The following is a 15,351-nucleotide window of genomic DNA, read 5'->3' on the forward strand; positions in this document are numbered from 1 at the left end:
AAACAACCCAGGACATTGATGGCCAATGCCACTTGTGGAGCGCACACAGAGAACTACAACTGAGCTGCAGACCCTTCACACAGAACCCTGCTTCCCAGCAGATACCCAGGCATGGAGAAAGCCACTTCGAGGCGAGGAGTGTGCTGCCTTAGCCAGTACAAACACTGCTGCTGGATGGTGGTTTTATTCCCTGGCGGAAAAGCCACCTGGAAAACCTCCTAGATCAGTCCAACATGCTTGAGACATTTACAGCTCATTTTCTTGGTGTCTCAGTGTATGTCTGCCTCATTTGCTCTTATCTTCTACTTTGCTGCTGCATGATGTCTTCTTACAGTCTGAAAGTAAGCTCTTAAAATTCATGCTCCAGGAAGTTTATAATCCCCTCCATGGACAGAGTTACTGCTGTGCTCTCCAAAGTAAAATTCCATTTTTATGGGTGACGTGTAGCTTACTGTACACTAAGCACCTTGGTGGACCAGGCAGAAGCCTCTGCAGCATGTTATGCTTCCTGGTGACAACCAGAGTGGCCTGGGCTTGGTCTGGGTGCACAGGCAGAAGCTGGAGTTGGGGAGCCCTTACTGTGATCACACCTACATGGCCTGAGCTGTCATCGCAGCATAGCCTCAGCATAAAAATCAAAGCTAACCTTGGTTCAAACTTCAGTGCTGTACTGCCTTTGCTAGTATAAAGAAACCCACATTGAGTTCACTATGTAGCTGCATGGGCACAATGACATAGGAAAGACAGGAACATTTGGCAGAGGAGATTGGGCTCACTCTTTGGACTGATAAAAATCATGGTTTCTGTCACAAAAGGGCACCTCAGCCTCTTTCTGAACAGGGTAACTGCCATGAATACATACTGAACAACTGGGCCTGGGAGATCTTTGATCACAAACCATTTTACTTGTAAATGGTTTCCAAGTGCTGTGAGGATACAGTCACAGCTGATTCAGGAGCAGAGAGCAAAAAACAAAAATCCAGTGGAAGGAGAGGAAAAGGCAAATTAGTGCCAGGGAGAGCAGAATCAGAAAATAAAAAAGGGAATAGAGCAGGCAAGAGAGACCTTACACATGCTCTAGGCTCCCAGAAAAATCCAAATGTCTGCCCAAGATCCAAATGACAGCAGGAATTTTCCTAAAGCGGAAGGCCTCTGGCTACAGATCCAATTTGAAAAGGGTCCCATATAGATAGGGACTACAGTATCAGACACTGCATCAGTCTTTTCTGTAAGGGCACAAAATGACCTTAGATGTGCATTTTTGCTACATAAACAGTATTCAAAGCCAGGAACACCCTCAGGTTGCTCCTGTGGGAAAAGCTGAGAAAACTGAAGAAAAGTTTTGCATGCAAAATGTCAATATCATTGAGCCACTCACCTCTCGCATTTTGCTCTTAATACCAAATAAAGTCGCATCTGCAATATCCCTGCACACTAGTTTGAAATTGTTCCCATGTCTCAGTATGCTGAGGTAAAGGTCTTGGTAAGGCAAACATAAGCACCTGCAGTGACTGAGGTATTCTGCCTGATCTGACACAGAACAAGTGGATCACAGAATGGGCACATGTCTTGGAGATGTCTGCAAAAGCATGCCTGAAAGGCCAAAACTAGGGACAGTCAACACTGCTCTGACCTCCTGGGGTAAGAACAGGCAGAGCTCAGCCCTGCAGCCCCATGACTCTCCCAGAGGAGAAGTACCCATCCAGAACTGCATCATGGGCTTATTTACTAGCTCTGACATGAGTTTCCCTGGAGAAACCACGTAATTCCATCTGTAAGAAGGAGATAACAAACCTCCCTCATTTTCTGTGGTCACTGTAAAGACAAACCTAGAAATACCACAGAAGCAGAGTGTCTCCACAGCAACAGTGACAACAGGAATCCATAGGCAGGACTCACACACAGGTCCAGAGCAGAGGAAAACAAGTGTCATGAAAACACAAACCAGATAAGATGACAAGTTGTAAAGGTTTATAAAAGAGCAAACTATCTTAGTAACCTGCAAGCCTTTCTGGATTTTGGGTGACATATCTGCAAAACACACACCATCTTTGCTAAGAAGACAAAAATCCTACACAACTCCCTGCTGTCTGCATGATCCACAAGTTCACCTCGGGGGCACCCCTGGTGCTGCCCACAGTGGTCTCTACACAACGATACCCAGGCTTCCAGACAGAGTACCCACCTTTCTGGGGTGCACAAGAAGCCTGGAAGCACTGAAAACTGAAGCCTCTGGAGACCCTGAATTGTGCTGGGGATTGCACTTAGCTTTGACCCATGGGATATCCTACCACAATAGGGGATCTTTCCCAACAGCTCTCCAACACTCTGACTACAAGCAGGTGCTATGCTTCAGATGAGACTTTTCTTGATTTGAGAAAGAAACCACTCAATTTGTTTCTGCCACTGCTCAATGTTTTCCTTAACTCATGAAAACCAGAAGAAAATCAGGAGGACCTGACCAAGCCCATGTGGGAATCAGGTTTGGCAGTTTGGTGTGAAGGTGAGGTTTAAATTCAGAGTAAAGGCATAATATATCCCACATTTCCCTCTGTAGCATATTCTACAAGGACGTGGTAAAGCTAGAGAGGTGCAAAGGGAAATGACATGCAGGTGTGAGAGAAAGGCAATAGTTCAGCACAGCTTGAGCCTAGACAAATCAGCTGGTTTCTTTACCTTCTGCTCCAATGGATACTAGTTTGACTCCTTTGCTGGCAATGAAATCCAAGGCCTTGTTCACATTGGATATTTTGTGCACTCGCATTTTGCCTCTTTCTGGCTTAGCCAAACGTTCACCTAGTAAGAGGAAAAATATAAATTAGAAAACAATTCTAAATCCTTTCTTCCCTGTTTCCCCATGCTGGTAGCTCCTGCTGTCAGCCACGCAGAGGGCAGATCTCCCTGCACCCTTCTCCAACAGTGGATGCAGGACAGCCCTCACTGTTAAGTAGCCCCAGAAAGAATCAGACAGAAAAGTATCTTTTTGTTGCATCCCAGATAACTTAATAACAGAGGAACTGTTGGTATTGAGTCCTCTCCACACCAGGTTTATAGCAGAGGTGAAAAGGTCCTTCAAAACCACACTAAGCTAGACAGTGGAACTAACCTCCATATGATCAGCCACAGATAAGGTGACTGGAAAAGACACAAACTTCCCTCCCCCCAAAGACAGATTAGGAGCTCCCCTCAGCATTTTACAAAGCAAATCCCTCCTTGGAACTCCCTATAAATATGAGAGTGATCTTGTATCTTGCTCCTTCTTTTTCCCAGCCAGGATACAGACCTCCCTTCCCTCCAGTTTCTTCCCTAAATAGCCACAACTGCCTGTACCAGGAAATAAAATCACTTCTTTGCCAAGTGGCTTTATAACTGTAAGGGCTGTCATCTCAACTCCTTTCGATTACATCTGATGTATTTCTAACTCTGTGCAATGGTCTCTTACACAGTGGTATGCATTTTAAATGTTTATGAGGCAGAGAAGGAAGCAGCCTAGCTCTGAGGTAAATCTCCGATAGAAATAAGTCTTGGGGCAAATGCCAGCTCCTGACATGAACAAAGCTGGACAATTTGGAAAAGAGCTTTCTTAACCTTATTCATTGGAAAGAGTTGCATTCAGTATAGTCGTGCCCCTCCTAATAGGCTGCCAGCAATTATGCTCACAACCTGCTTTTACTAATGCTAAACAAATATGCAGAGTAAGCAAATTAAAGCCTGGGCATACAAATGGACTTTTCAAAGGAACCTCTACTAGAAACTAATCAGAGGGGACATCAGGAACCACCTGTGTGTGACACAACACCAAAATATGAACAGAACAGCTGCTTTCAGCTCACAAGCTCCACAATACAAAAAGACCAGCACAAAATGCAAGCAGGTTTTGCACTTTGAAAAGAAGTTATGAGATAATTAAAAAGAGATCAAATGGGCAAGTCCAGGCAAGCAATTACTCACCTGACCTATTCAGTTCTAAAAGTCTCCTGCTTTATCTCAAACCTGAATATTTAAGTCAGTGTGGCCTGACTCAAAACCTTTATTTGAGGTCGAAGAGTGAGAAAGAAAAGTACTTTTCAAAGAACTCTTTTTCATACTAAAATCACATGGTTTTTTTCCAACAAAGGAGTGAGGAAAAGGTAAAGGGGAGAAAACCAGATAATTTCCATAGCCATGCCCCAACAAAACAAAAAAGTCTGGAAATGAAAATCCTTTCGAAGTGTTTCAGAGTAGGCTGGTGTCATTAGCTCTCAAGCTTAAGGATAAAACCAGATTCACTTTCAAAATTAAACACTAATGTCTGACAATTTAAGTAGAAAGATTTATTTATGGTACTACCTCGAGTAGCACCCCAGGATTAAAAAAAATCTCCTTTGCTTTAATGGAGCCTCCAGTACACGTCATGGCACATTGCTTTCTTCTTCCATTTGGATAACGCTAGTCATTCCACATAAAAGTGGAAGCATTTTCTGTGACAGTGTCATAACGACATCTTTACATGCAGCTTCACAATAGATGTAAGCAGAACTATGCTGCCAAACATCAACAAATGGGCCAAACCAGCTAAAAAATAACCATTTACTTCAGCTCATGTGACTGTAACTAGCCTTGTAAAAAGAAAAAGACAAGAGATTAGGTTTCGGCTGGAACATCAAGCTGATTCAATTCACCTTGTGGCCACATGCGCGTGGCCAACAGAAGGGAGAGCATCTAACTGCTCTCCCTGGGGCTGAAGAGAGCAGGATTGCTCCCTCTGACAAATGCAATCCTCGAGCAATTGATGGTGATTGCAAAACTGCAGTCTCCTTCTCTCAAAAACCACAATAGGATATTTGTTCTAGAGTATTTTTTGGAAGAACTCAGTCCCAAAACCCAGTGGCTATTTCCTTCAGGCTTGGACTTTGTTACAAATGTAGACTTCCAAAGAAAAAAATCATCATTTTCCATGCCATACATTATTAATGATGTAGGCTATTAAAAGGGAAGCCTGCTAGAAACATGTTCTATTTTCAGCTATTTGCATCATTGCTTCATTTCTTAGTACTTCTCCCAGCTAAGACAATGAGAATGGTCTACTCCCATTATCCAGTTCTCATGTACTAGCCCAAGGCTACACTTTAAAAGCCAAACAATGTAAGGACACATTGGCATAGAAGTTGTTTACTGCTAATTTGTTTAGGAAAAATTTCAATCAGTCATTCCTTCTGTTTGGGGGAGAGGTGGGGGCCTTGTAACTTTCTTTTGGAAGGACTAAACATGGGCTTAGCCTTTTTATGTCTTGTACATTATTTTTAAAATGTCTCTGTCAGGGGAAGGAAACACGTGGTAATAAATGAAAGGGCAGTTTCTAAGGGGAGGCCCACCTGTTACTTCCCACCATGGAGGCCAACAGGAGTGGTCTTGGAATGAGGAAGTCCCAGGACTGTCTGAGGAGCTTTTTCCACTACACAGCATCTGGGGGACTGAGGGGCTCTGGCTGGGCTGGAAGGGGAGCCATCAGCAGCACAGCTCACCACAGGAAGGTGCCAAGCTGAGTAAAACTGAGGCACTCTCCTCTTGCAGGACATAGGTGCTTCCTGTACTTAGGGAAGTCACACCAGATGGGGAAAACATCTTCCTACCTGCCTTAGCTGCCTGGCAGCAATGTGCCCCCAAGGACATGTGCGGCTGTAGGAGACCTGTTTCAGGGCATAGTCCATCTCACACCCCAGGGTCTGCAGCAGCTCCCCTGGGGCAGGCTCCATCCTTCCTCCAGCAGCAGCCACTGCTGGAGAGGGGCAGAGGAGGACAGCACTCCCTCAGTCCCACACACCCCAGTAGCCAAGAGGAGGAGCCAGGCATGGCTCTCGGCTAGCCGGGCCCAGTGCTTTCACTGCTGAAGACTCTTATGGCCATCACCCTCTCTGCTAGAGGAAAGGATCAGCCTGCTATAGACCAATCCTGTACATGCCAAATTCCCATAAGGAGCTCTGCAGTCCCCTAGCATACAGGAAGAGGAAGGTGTGGAGCTTCCAAGAGCTAAAAGGAAAGGCCACAAGCTGGAACTGGAGGACTAACATCACCCTTTTGGCAGGTGAACAGTAGTAACATACAGGCGAGCCCTTGCCAACCAACAAGAGACTCCTTAGCCCCATGCTGCTCCCAGACTGGGCTGCTGCTTCCCCAGTTATGGCCAAAAGGGCTACTAACAGGGCCAGCAGCTGGAAAAAGGATCCATAAGAGCAGCAGGGCTCACAAGTGGAAATGGAATGACCAATTATGGATATGAAATGCAGAAAAAGCAACTATGCAATATTTCTCCTCTTTCACCACTGTACCTAAGGAGAATTATGGTTCTAGTTTCTGCTGGCTCTAAGGAAAGGATGCTCAGCCCTTAGTGCATGAAGGACCATGGCCTCAGGTGGGATGCAGCCCACAAATGCTCCCATGCCTTTGCCCCCTGATCATCTGTTTGCTGGCTGCAGGCATAGAGCCACTCTGCAGCAGATGGGGGAACGCTGTGTCCACACCACCAGTGAACTTGGAAGCCATCAGCTTCTGCCCAGACTGAGAGGGGTCTGGGCAATCCCTGCCAGTGGGCTCATAAATGGACAATATGAGAGGAAAAGTGGGAAATGAGGCAAGGAAATCAAGCAGTGTGAAATACGAGACCCCCTGCTTTAGGACCAAGCCAAGGAAATGAACTGGGACTCTGGCACCTTGTTTCTCACAAGCACTGCAGATGCAGTGCGTGTGCTGCAAAGCCCCGATACCATTTTGAATTCTGATCCCTCCAAACTACCAGTATGGGCAACCCCCAGAGGTTTTATCCTGTGTTCACAAATTCTGAAAAACACATATAATGACTGCATCATTGCAGGAGCTGGCAAAGGGAAAGGGAAGAGAATGAAAGGAAAGGAGGGGCAGAGGGAAGGCAGTCTGAGTGCTTCTATCATGGCAATGTTATTGGAAAATGTACCAAGAAGGTCAGGCATGCAAGTTACTGGGTTGCCATTACCAGCTCAAAAACCAGCAAAAGGAGATCTGTGAGCACACAACCCCTGTTTCATATATACATTCTTATCCCCCCTCGATGCCTCCCAACTCGGAGGCATCCCGCTTTATTTCATTGTCACATCAGTAAGGATTACTGCTTATATGAAATAATCCCTGTAGCTATTTGTCAAGTAGTGGGACATTCGTGATAGGAAGTGAAAATAAATGTGACCTAACTTATTCATGCCCTTGTTTTTATTACAGACTGGGTTTTGTGGGATTGTGCTTTTCTTTGGGATTTTTTTTCCCTGAAGGCTTGAGCACTGAGCTCAGAAACTAGAATAGGAAGACTTGAGTCACAGCTGAAATGAATGACACAGAAGATTTACTGGTTTGACTCTCCTCTTCCAATAACTTCTATCCTGTTCCCACTGTCATGTGGCTTTGGTATGATTTGCCAGTGCAACATTCCCACACTTCCCAGAGTTGCTTTGTCAGCCCTGCCAAGCAGTAAGAGCCGTTGCCTGAGCCTTCACAGGAGGCTGTGCATTCCTGACGGGCAGAGGAAAGACGAGAGGCAGGAGCAGGAATGCCGTGGGCAGCTGGCACAGGCCATGAGGTTTGGAGTACATTCCAAAAGCACACTAACGGTCACTGCTGGAGACAAGATATTCGTTAGGGAGAAATTTGTTCTGAATCAGGAAGCAGCTGTTTTTATATTCCAGTGAAACCTGCACCATTACAGCTCTTGCTGTCCCCATTCTGCGGGAAAGAGGGAGGACAGATTTCAGAATGGAGATGCTCAGGACACTTGGGAGCACCACACAGAACCTCTCTCACCTGAAATGACTTCCAGAAGTAACATGAGTTTAAGACCATCCCTGAAATCTTCCTCTATGTTCTCAATCTGTGTCCCAGCCTTGCGGAGGTGAGAATTACACCATGCTGTAAACGTCTGAAACACAGGAAAGAGGCAAAAAAAAAAAGCAGTCAGTAATCTTCCCAGAAGCCAAACAACAGTTCACAACCAAAGCAGTGCTGCTAGGCACCATGACACAGATTCAAATGCTCGCTCAGTTGTCACCTTTCCAGCCCTTGTCCTTGTAGGGCACAAGTGTTAGTACCTAAATATCCCAAGAAGTTGCAGAGTGCTCCTGTGACAGATGGAATCTGAGAGACACAGTCACTTCATGGCTCCAGCATGTCTGATTTTCTGGAGAGGTCCCTACATTTTGTGTTTTGTTTAGAATACCTTGAAACCGATTTTAAGGCATGCTAAGTGCTCAGATTGCTAGGGACTCCAGTGGTGCTAAATGATGCATATTAACATAATATGAAGGAGAAAGGAAAAGAGCATCTCAGAACTCATCCCTAGATGGGTGCTTGAACAAAAAAGGACCATTCTTCTATGATCAGCCATCTCTGGTCTACTTCATCCCCAGCAAACACTGCAGCCCTTAGACACGGAGAGACAGAGCACCAAGCTCTTCAGTCACATAAACTACATCCCAAGTAAGGTCTGTCCTGCAGCCTCTGTTCTCACTGACTCACTTCTAAGCAGACCTTCTTTCCCTTTGTGACTGTGCCCATCATGTAGAGAAGTTCATGTTTTCTGGATAACAGTGCTATCACCTATCTTAGCAGAAATCCAGGTCCTAGAAAGCATGTAAGTAAACCATTACTTAGCGATACTACACTCTGTACAGTCCCAAACTCCTACTGTTTGAGAGCCTCTGGCAAAAAAATCATGGCAGCCACTTCAATAACAGAAATCACAGCCACTCTGTAATTAGCAATATTATGCACCACCACCACAATAATAACATGAGTCTGAAGTGCAGGAGGGACTGATGCTCAAACTACAATACAGCCAGAGGCATTCAGGCCAAACAAAACTCTTTCTGGAACCGCCCTCTGACCTCAAGTGGTCAGGATAAGAGGATCTCTCATATAAGAGAAATTAATTTCATCACAACTGATGACAAGACACATTTTTTGTGGTTGCACTCCATCAGCCCATGTTAAGAACCATGGTCATTGTGGGGCACTGACAGGGAAGGGACTATCTCATCCAAGAGATGTGATAGTAGGGATTGTCTCAAAAGAGCACCACATGAACAGGTATGAAAGAGAAAAATAAATGCTACCACTCGACAGTCAAAATACAAGAAGCAAATGGCACTGCATGACATGGTCTTAAACACGTGAATCAGTCCAACCTAGAGACGCAGAAGCTCTTTGACACAAAAGTACTGTTTGAAGGGTAAATGGTAGCAGATAGTTCTTTTAAGGCAGACAAGTTTGTCCAAGTGCTAATGAATGTGTTTCACAATGTTTGAACAGGATACCAAGTGAACCCTTTTCTTTGTACAAACTGATAACCCCTCAATCACTCTTCAGTAGAAGGGTGAGGTTACTCAAGTAATGAGCAGCTTCAAAAGCTCAGTGCTACCACAAGGAAAGGAGGTCTTTTTTCCTCTCCCAGCTGTGCTCCCAGAGCCAATTCAACTCATTGACCCAACAAAGAACTGTTTACTTTCTTTGTATAAGGTTAGTCTTCTGCTCAGCAGTGCATGGAGGCAGTTCAGCAGTGTCTAACAAGCCTCTGCAAAAGAGAATTTGGCATACATGGGCTAAGCAGGAGGGTGGAGTAGACCACAGCACCCATGCCATTTTGGGCTGTTAAAAGCCACAGCACAAAGGACTCAGCTGATACTGAGGGATGACATGCCATAAATTTAGAAATGTTTCACCACTGCTTACACCATGCACAGAATTCCAAAAGAGATCATCCCAAATGGCAAAGAGCATCAGGGCTTTTTCTTATTTGCCTGGAAACTGGGCTGCTTCCATTAACCTGCTCACATTCGTGCTTACGTGACTACAAATAGCGTAGCAGAATCCTTCCTTGGAAAAAGCACTGCTAAACAGCTGCTGAGCTTCCCACTGCTGTGCTCTGGCCTCGCTCTCCACTGGGGCTGTGGGATGGAGCAGGATAACAGTGCAGCTGTAAACACTTTCATGGCAATGGCTCTTTGGACAGATACATGTATTGTGAAAGTCTGGGATCTCTTTTTTCAAGATGGCCCCGTTTCCTTCCAGATTTGGAAGCTTTAAAAAAAGAGTAAGTCATTAAGCACCATTTATTGCTTTTTATTGTTATTCCCCTGAGAAATAAAAGTGGTATGTTTTTTTGGTTGTGCTTTGGGTTTTTTTTTCCTCCAAAAAAGAGCAGTTTTATTGGAAACTGCATCCTGTATCCTGAAGTACATCCTTCTCTTCATTTCACTGCCTGTGCTGTACTATATGCGAAAAGGTTCACTTATTTGGCTTCTTTCTGCAGCCAGGCTCCTTCACTCCTCCAGAGTACCATATGAGAGCAGAGATGCTTTCAAATGCTACATCAGCAAACACCAAAGCATGAGAGCAAGTTATGTCAGGAAGGTGGTGAATGCCCATGAACCTCTCATATTTGGAAAGCAGACAAAGCAGGAGATCTAGAGCTAGTGACAGGCCCTGAGTGACATTACGAAATCTGTGTTGAATTGAGGAAAAAAAGCCAATGGGCTTCACTTTTATTTCTTGTATAACTTCTTTGAAGCCATTTCAGTTTTACATTTTATCAACCCAAAACAGATCAGGAAGTTCTCCTTTAAATCATCAATAATGCTGATACAGCTCAACTCGGCATCTCTTTGCACATTTTGTGGGTTGAAGTGGTCAACTGGGTCTACATTTCTAAGAAACACAGATGAAATTAAAAGCTAACCACAAACTTCTAAACTCTGCATTATTATAAAGCCTGGCAGAACAACCAGATCAGTCAGGCTCTTATTGCCAAAAGAGTCACCTAGGACTTGGTGGAAAAGTAAGTCCCAGAGCCAGCATTCCAACTTCTCTGCTGAAGCCATCTTCACCACATGACAGCCTCAGACATGCTGAAGTGAGATGACTTTGCAAAACACTGCCACTAACCACCATTGGCAGAGCTGACACCTCAGCTCCTCAAGAATAGGATTCCTCAAGGACTCTTCCTTCAAGACCATGAAGGGCTAAGTCATAGAGTACATGTTGTTCCCACTGGACAACTCCCCAGTGTGCAGTAATTTTCTCAAGGCACCCTTCAGGTCCTACATAAATTCCAATAAGCATAATACCTTAAGTAGCACAACAGCATAGGGGGACAGCAACAACTAGCAACCCAGTGCGGATGCAAGAGAGCAGGATTATGAATGCTTTTAATAACTGTGGTGGGATTCATAAGCTATATGCTTCACAGACCAATCCAGAACAACATCCATCAAAATGTAATAATCAGAAAATATATTTATGTCGCATTAGCTGCATACACTGCACAGGAGTAAACTATCTTCTTACTTCAAAGTGCTAAATCAGAAGGAGATTTGACAGACAGACTGGGGAATGCTGGAGAAGTGCAGCAGAAAAGTTAGGGGGATCAACAGAAGAAGGGGGAGCTAAATTTTTGCTGTCCGCTGGGCTTGCACTGCTGGCAGTCTTGTTTAGAACCATTTTTACCGCCTTGGCTTCAGCATCTGCACAGGATCCTTTTTGTTATTCTAGGAAACCTACTGAAACCACCCACTCGCCCCATCCACCTTCTGGGCAACACAGCTGCTCCTCCCCACGCCCTGAGTCACTGCTAGCAATGGCAGTCGGCTTGGGGTGCTGTGCTGCCTGTCACCAGCAAACAAGCTTTCGGAAGTGAAGAGGGCTGCCGGCTTTCTGGTGCAGGCCTGGTCCTGGAGCGGTCGAAGAAAAACCAAACCCAAACCAAATCACCTGTATTTGCTGGGGTGAGGGTAAGGAGCACCCCAATGTGGAAGGCACAAATGCACTGCCAGGTGGGAAGCACTGTCTACTCAGCGATGAGCTCAACCCACTCCTCTGAGGCAGCAGATGTGCTCCTTGCTGCCTGCAGACACAGAAGCCTAGAGATTACTTCCCTGCTTACCTCTAACTCCCTGTCCCACAGTGGAGGAAACAAATGCTCTGTTAATCTTGAGGCTTATGGAAATTTCACAGAGCTGGAAAACTACTTACTGTTAAATAATAGCACAAAATCATACCATCAACTGGATTTTCTTCACACAGGTCTCACACCATAAATTTTCTATGGCAACTTCACAACAGGTGCAAATGGAGCAATGTTTCTTGGCCCTGTATCTTTCCATATACTGTAGACTTAATTTCATTTTTGGACACAACAGACTGCCAGGACACCCCTGCAGGTCTGCCTCTTATTCAGTGCTCACAATGGAGGATGACAATGCAGGAGTGTGTGTGCAGTTGTGTGTACAGGCACACCTTTCTCATAATTGCTCTCTGCACCCCCTGCTATGATTTGTAGCTTCTTTTTATTACACCCCAGCTTCATCAGCAAGATCCCTGGCACTGAGATGAGCACTTGCTATTTGTGTGCTGCTGCTGTACAAACAGTAGACCTTCATATTATGCCACAATATAACCTGCCAGAGAAAAAGAGTAACAAACATTACTAAAAGCAAGTAAATATGATTAAATGTCCTGTGGCCTCAGCATGTGGCAGGTTCACTGCTGGGGTAACCTCTACAAGCCTACGTGCACACCTACTCTAACTAGCATGCACATCCCTTTCTCTGACATGACATGGGGAGCCCCTGCTTCTTCAGACTTTTGCTTTTGTTCCGGAAAGCCAATAACCCTTCCCCTTCACACTGCCCTTTCCAAATTCAGTACCTTTCTGCTAGTACCAAAATGGCTCAGGCGATGTTCCTGAAACCTGGGGAAGCAAGATAATACATCAACATTTTTAAGTTCAAAGAATGCTTCTGCCTGGAAAGCAGCAATGCCATAACACCACTCAGGGTGGGTCTAGGGAGCTCTTTGCCTCATGAAAACAGTCATAACACACTTCAGCTGCTGAGCAATTTTAGCAATGCAAATGTCAAAGCTACCACAACCACATAAATGACAGATATTAAAAATAAAAGAGGGGGTGGTGGTGGGCAGTTTTATCTCTTTGTGGCTGTGACAGTGACATTTCTGCTTTATCCGACCTTTCCAGATGCTCTTCCCTCCTTGCTAAATCACTCTTCCATGCAGCCCTGCTTTCAATGGGTGAGTACAAACTTTCTGACACAAGCCAAAAGACTGGTATATTTGTGTAACAGCCCTGAAGAAGCTGTAACAGAGTGCAGTTCTGCTTACCTCCTGAGAGCAGAAAGCTTTGCGCTTAAGCAACCAAACAATTACTGAAGCACTGCCTGTCCAAACCACCACCACGGCACTCAAAGGGAGGCAGTGTCCACAGCAACCAAGGCACTCTCCTTGCTTGTGTGAAAGATGAATTTTGAGCAAGTATTTCAACACAGCTCTGCTGTTCAGATCTGTCCACAAAGGTCTGGCTCCTGCTAAGAAGGGGGTGGTGCTGCTAGCACACAAATCTCAGACCAGTAGCATAGTTTTATGTTGTTTGCACATGTGCTCTGTAAAGTGAGGTCTTGAACAGGCTGAAAGCTATGGGTGCCAGCCCAGGCCTTCTTCTAGTGTTGTAGGGGAGCTGACAGGAAGACTCCCTTTCCAGCCACCAGAAAAGAAAGCAGGATATTCAAACAATACATCATGCACAGGTGGAAAACAAAATCAGTTTTTCCAGCTGCAAGTGCTGCTCTTCTGTGTGTTCAGAGGCTTGCACCTGGGCATTCCGACTGCATGGCCAGGCTGAGCTCCCCGCATGGCCAACAGCAAACTCCCCGCAGCGCCTCCTTGCTACATCGCCATACATTACAAGACTGCTGAGACAGTCCTGAGTTCTACCCCCGATTCCATACTGCAGGGGATTTTATTGACATGAAATTATCTGGAACAACGACTGAGGCACTCAGCTAATAACTAATAATTTATTAAGAGCAGACAGAAAACTGCTGCACACATGGCTTTTTTCAAGCAACAGAACTACTAATAAAGCAGTTCTAGCTGCCCCAAAGAGGGATCCTTTCCACTTTAGTAGTCTGGGAGCTGAATATACTGTATCAAATAAGGAGGATGCTAACCCACAGCCACCACAAACCTCTCTTGCTCCTTGAACAGACTAGGCCATCATTAGTTTATTAATCAGAAGTTTTTGGACTGAAAGCCATGAAACAAGTCTCAACCATCCAGTCCAAGTTTCCCTGCACTCAGCACTAATTCATTACCAGCACTAAAACCCAGCATTTCATGTGATTTTCCCCCTCCTGGTGACAGTTTCTGTGGCACCCCTTCTCCAAATCTTCCTTTCACACCTTAAAGCACTTGGAAGAACTGCAGAGGTCTCCTGGGAGGCTGCTCATCACCCTCCCCACACTCAACACAGACTCAAAAGACAGGCTTGGCTGCAGTTTCTTTTCCTGTCCAAGGCTGTGCTAGAAGCTGACAAGGAGGTTCTCAGTTAATTAGGGAGTAATTACAAAGTAATCCTGGATCCTGTCAACATCTTGGCACAAGAAAGGCCATGGCTGGACAAGACAGATTACACCAAGTCTAGTGAAAGAAAGCAGGGTGCTGAAAAGGCCCTTCATGAAGTGCAATTGTGATGAGATAAGCCAAAACATGGTCTCCTGGCCCAGTGAATAGTTTCTGTGCCCACAGGCTGCAAGTGACAGAAGCTTTATACACATACATATTAGTGGTTTTCAGCTGTGATGGGGGAAGTGCAGCCCTACAGCCCTCACCTCTGTAGACTACACCTCTCGGATTACTCCTTGGTGTACTTGGATGTCTGCTAGGATGCCCCAAAATCCTCACAAACAGCTGTCCTTTCACCACAGAGGAACTCTAGGGATTGGAGTTCCTCTACTCAGTCCTCATCACAAGTCCAGGGAGCCACCCAAAGTGTCTTTTGTTTGAATGTGAATTAAGAGATCAGCCACCATTTGCCATAACCTCCAAATTCATCTTCTGACCTGAAATACCTCAATTGCACATTGCTTTGCACTTGAGGCCACCTAACAATTTTGAAAAGAAGAAAAGCATCTCAGCATTTACTCTCCAAGCCCATTCTCCAGGACATGGGGGTGGTGCAAAGAACTTGGTCTGTGTTTAAGTTATACTGTCAGCAGCTGACCTCTAAAGATTTACAGGTGTGATGGTCAACAAGACCAGCGCTGCAGAATGAAAAGCTTTGATTTCTAATGGAGTTGTCCAGTTCTCTTAGAAAGGCCAAGGAGTTAAACAGATATTCAGAAGGAATCGTTACAAACACTTACAGCAGCACTATTCCACCAGCTGCACAAAAGGAGCTTAGCACCACTAGCATCAGTGTTAATGTCTTGTTCTAGTTTTAATTGCAGATGTTGAGTTCCAAGCATGGCTGAAAGACAAAATATATCCCACGCTGCTTCTGAA

At 45.1% G+C, this 15,351-nt stretch overlaps 1 protein-coding gene across 3 annotated transcripts in view; it reads right to left on the reverse strand.

The window, feature by feature from the left end:
• ACTN1 (actinin alpha 1) overlaps window positions 1–15,351 on the reverse strand; it is an 86,894-nt gene that overhangs the window by 37,688 nt on the left and 33,855 nt on the right. For all 3 annotated transcript variants that reach the window (XM_005149248.4, XM_005149249.4, XM_005149250.4), the window contains exons 2-3: window positions 7,807–7,921; window positions 2,677–2,796 (exon numbers count right to left, since the gene is read on the reverse strand). In XM_005149248.4, the coding sequence (XP_005149305.1) occupies window positions 2,677–2,796; window positions 7,807–7,921 (235 nt within the window). The remainder of the gene's footprint in view (window positions 1–2,676; window positions 2,797–7,806; window positions 7,922–15,351) is intronic.

The sequence above is a fragment of the Melopsittacus undulatus genome, chromosome 4, assembly GCF_012275295.1.
Source record: "Melopsittacus undulatus isolate bMelUnd1 chromosome 4, bMelUnd1.mat.Z, whole genome shotgun sequence".
In the NCBI taxonomy this organism is placed as follows: Eukaryota; Metazoa; Chordata; class Aves; order Psittaciformes; family Psittaculidae; genus Melopsittacus; species Melopsittacus undulatus.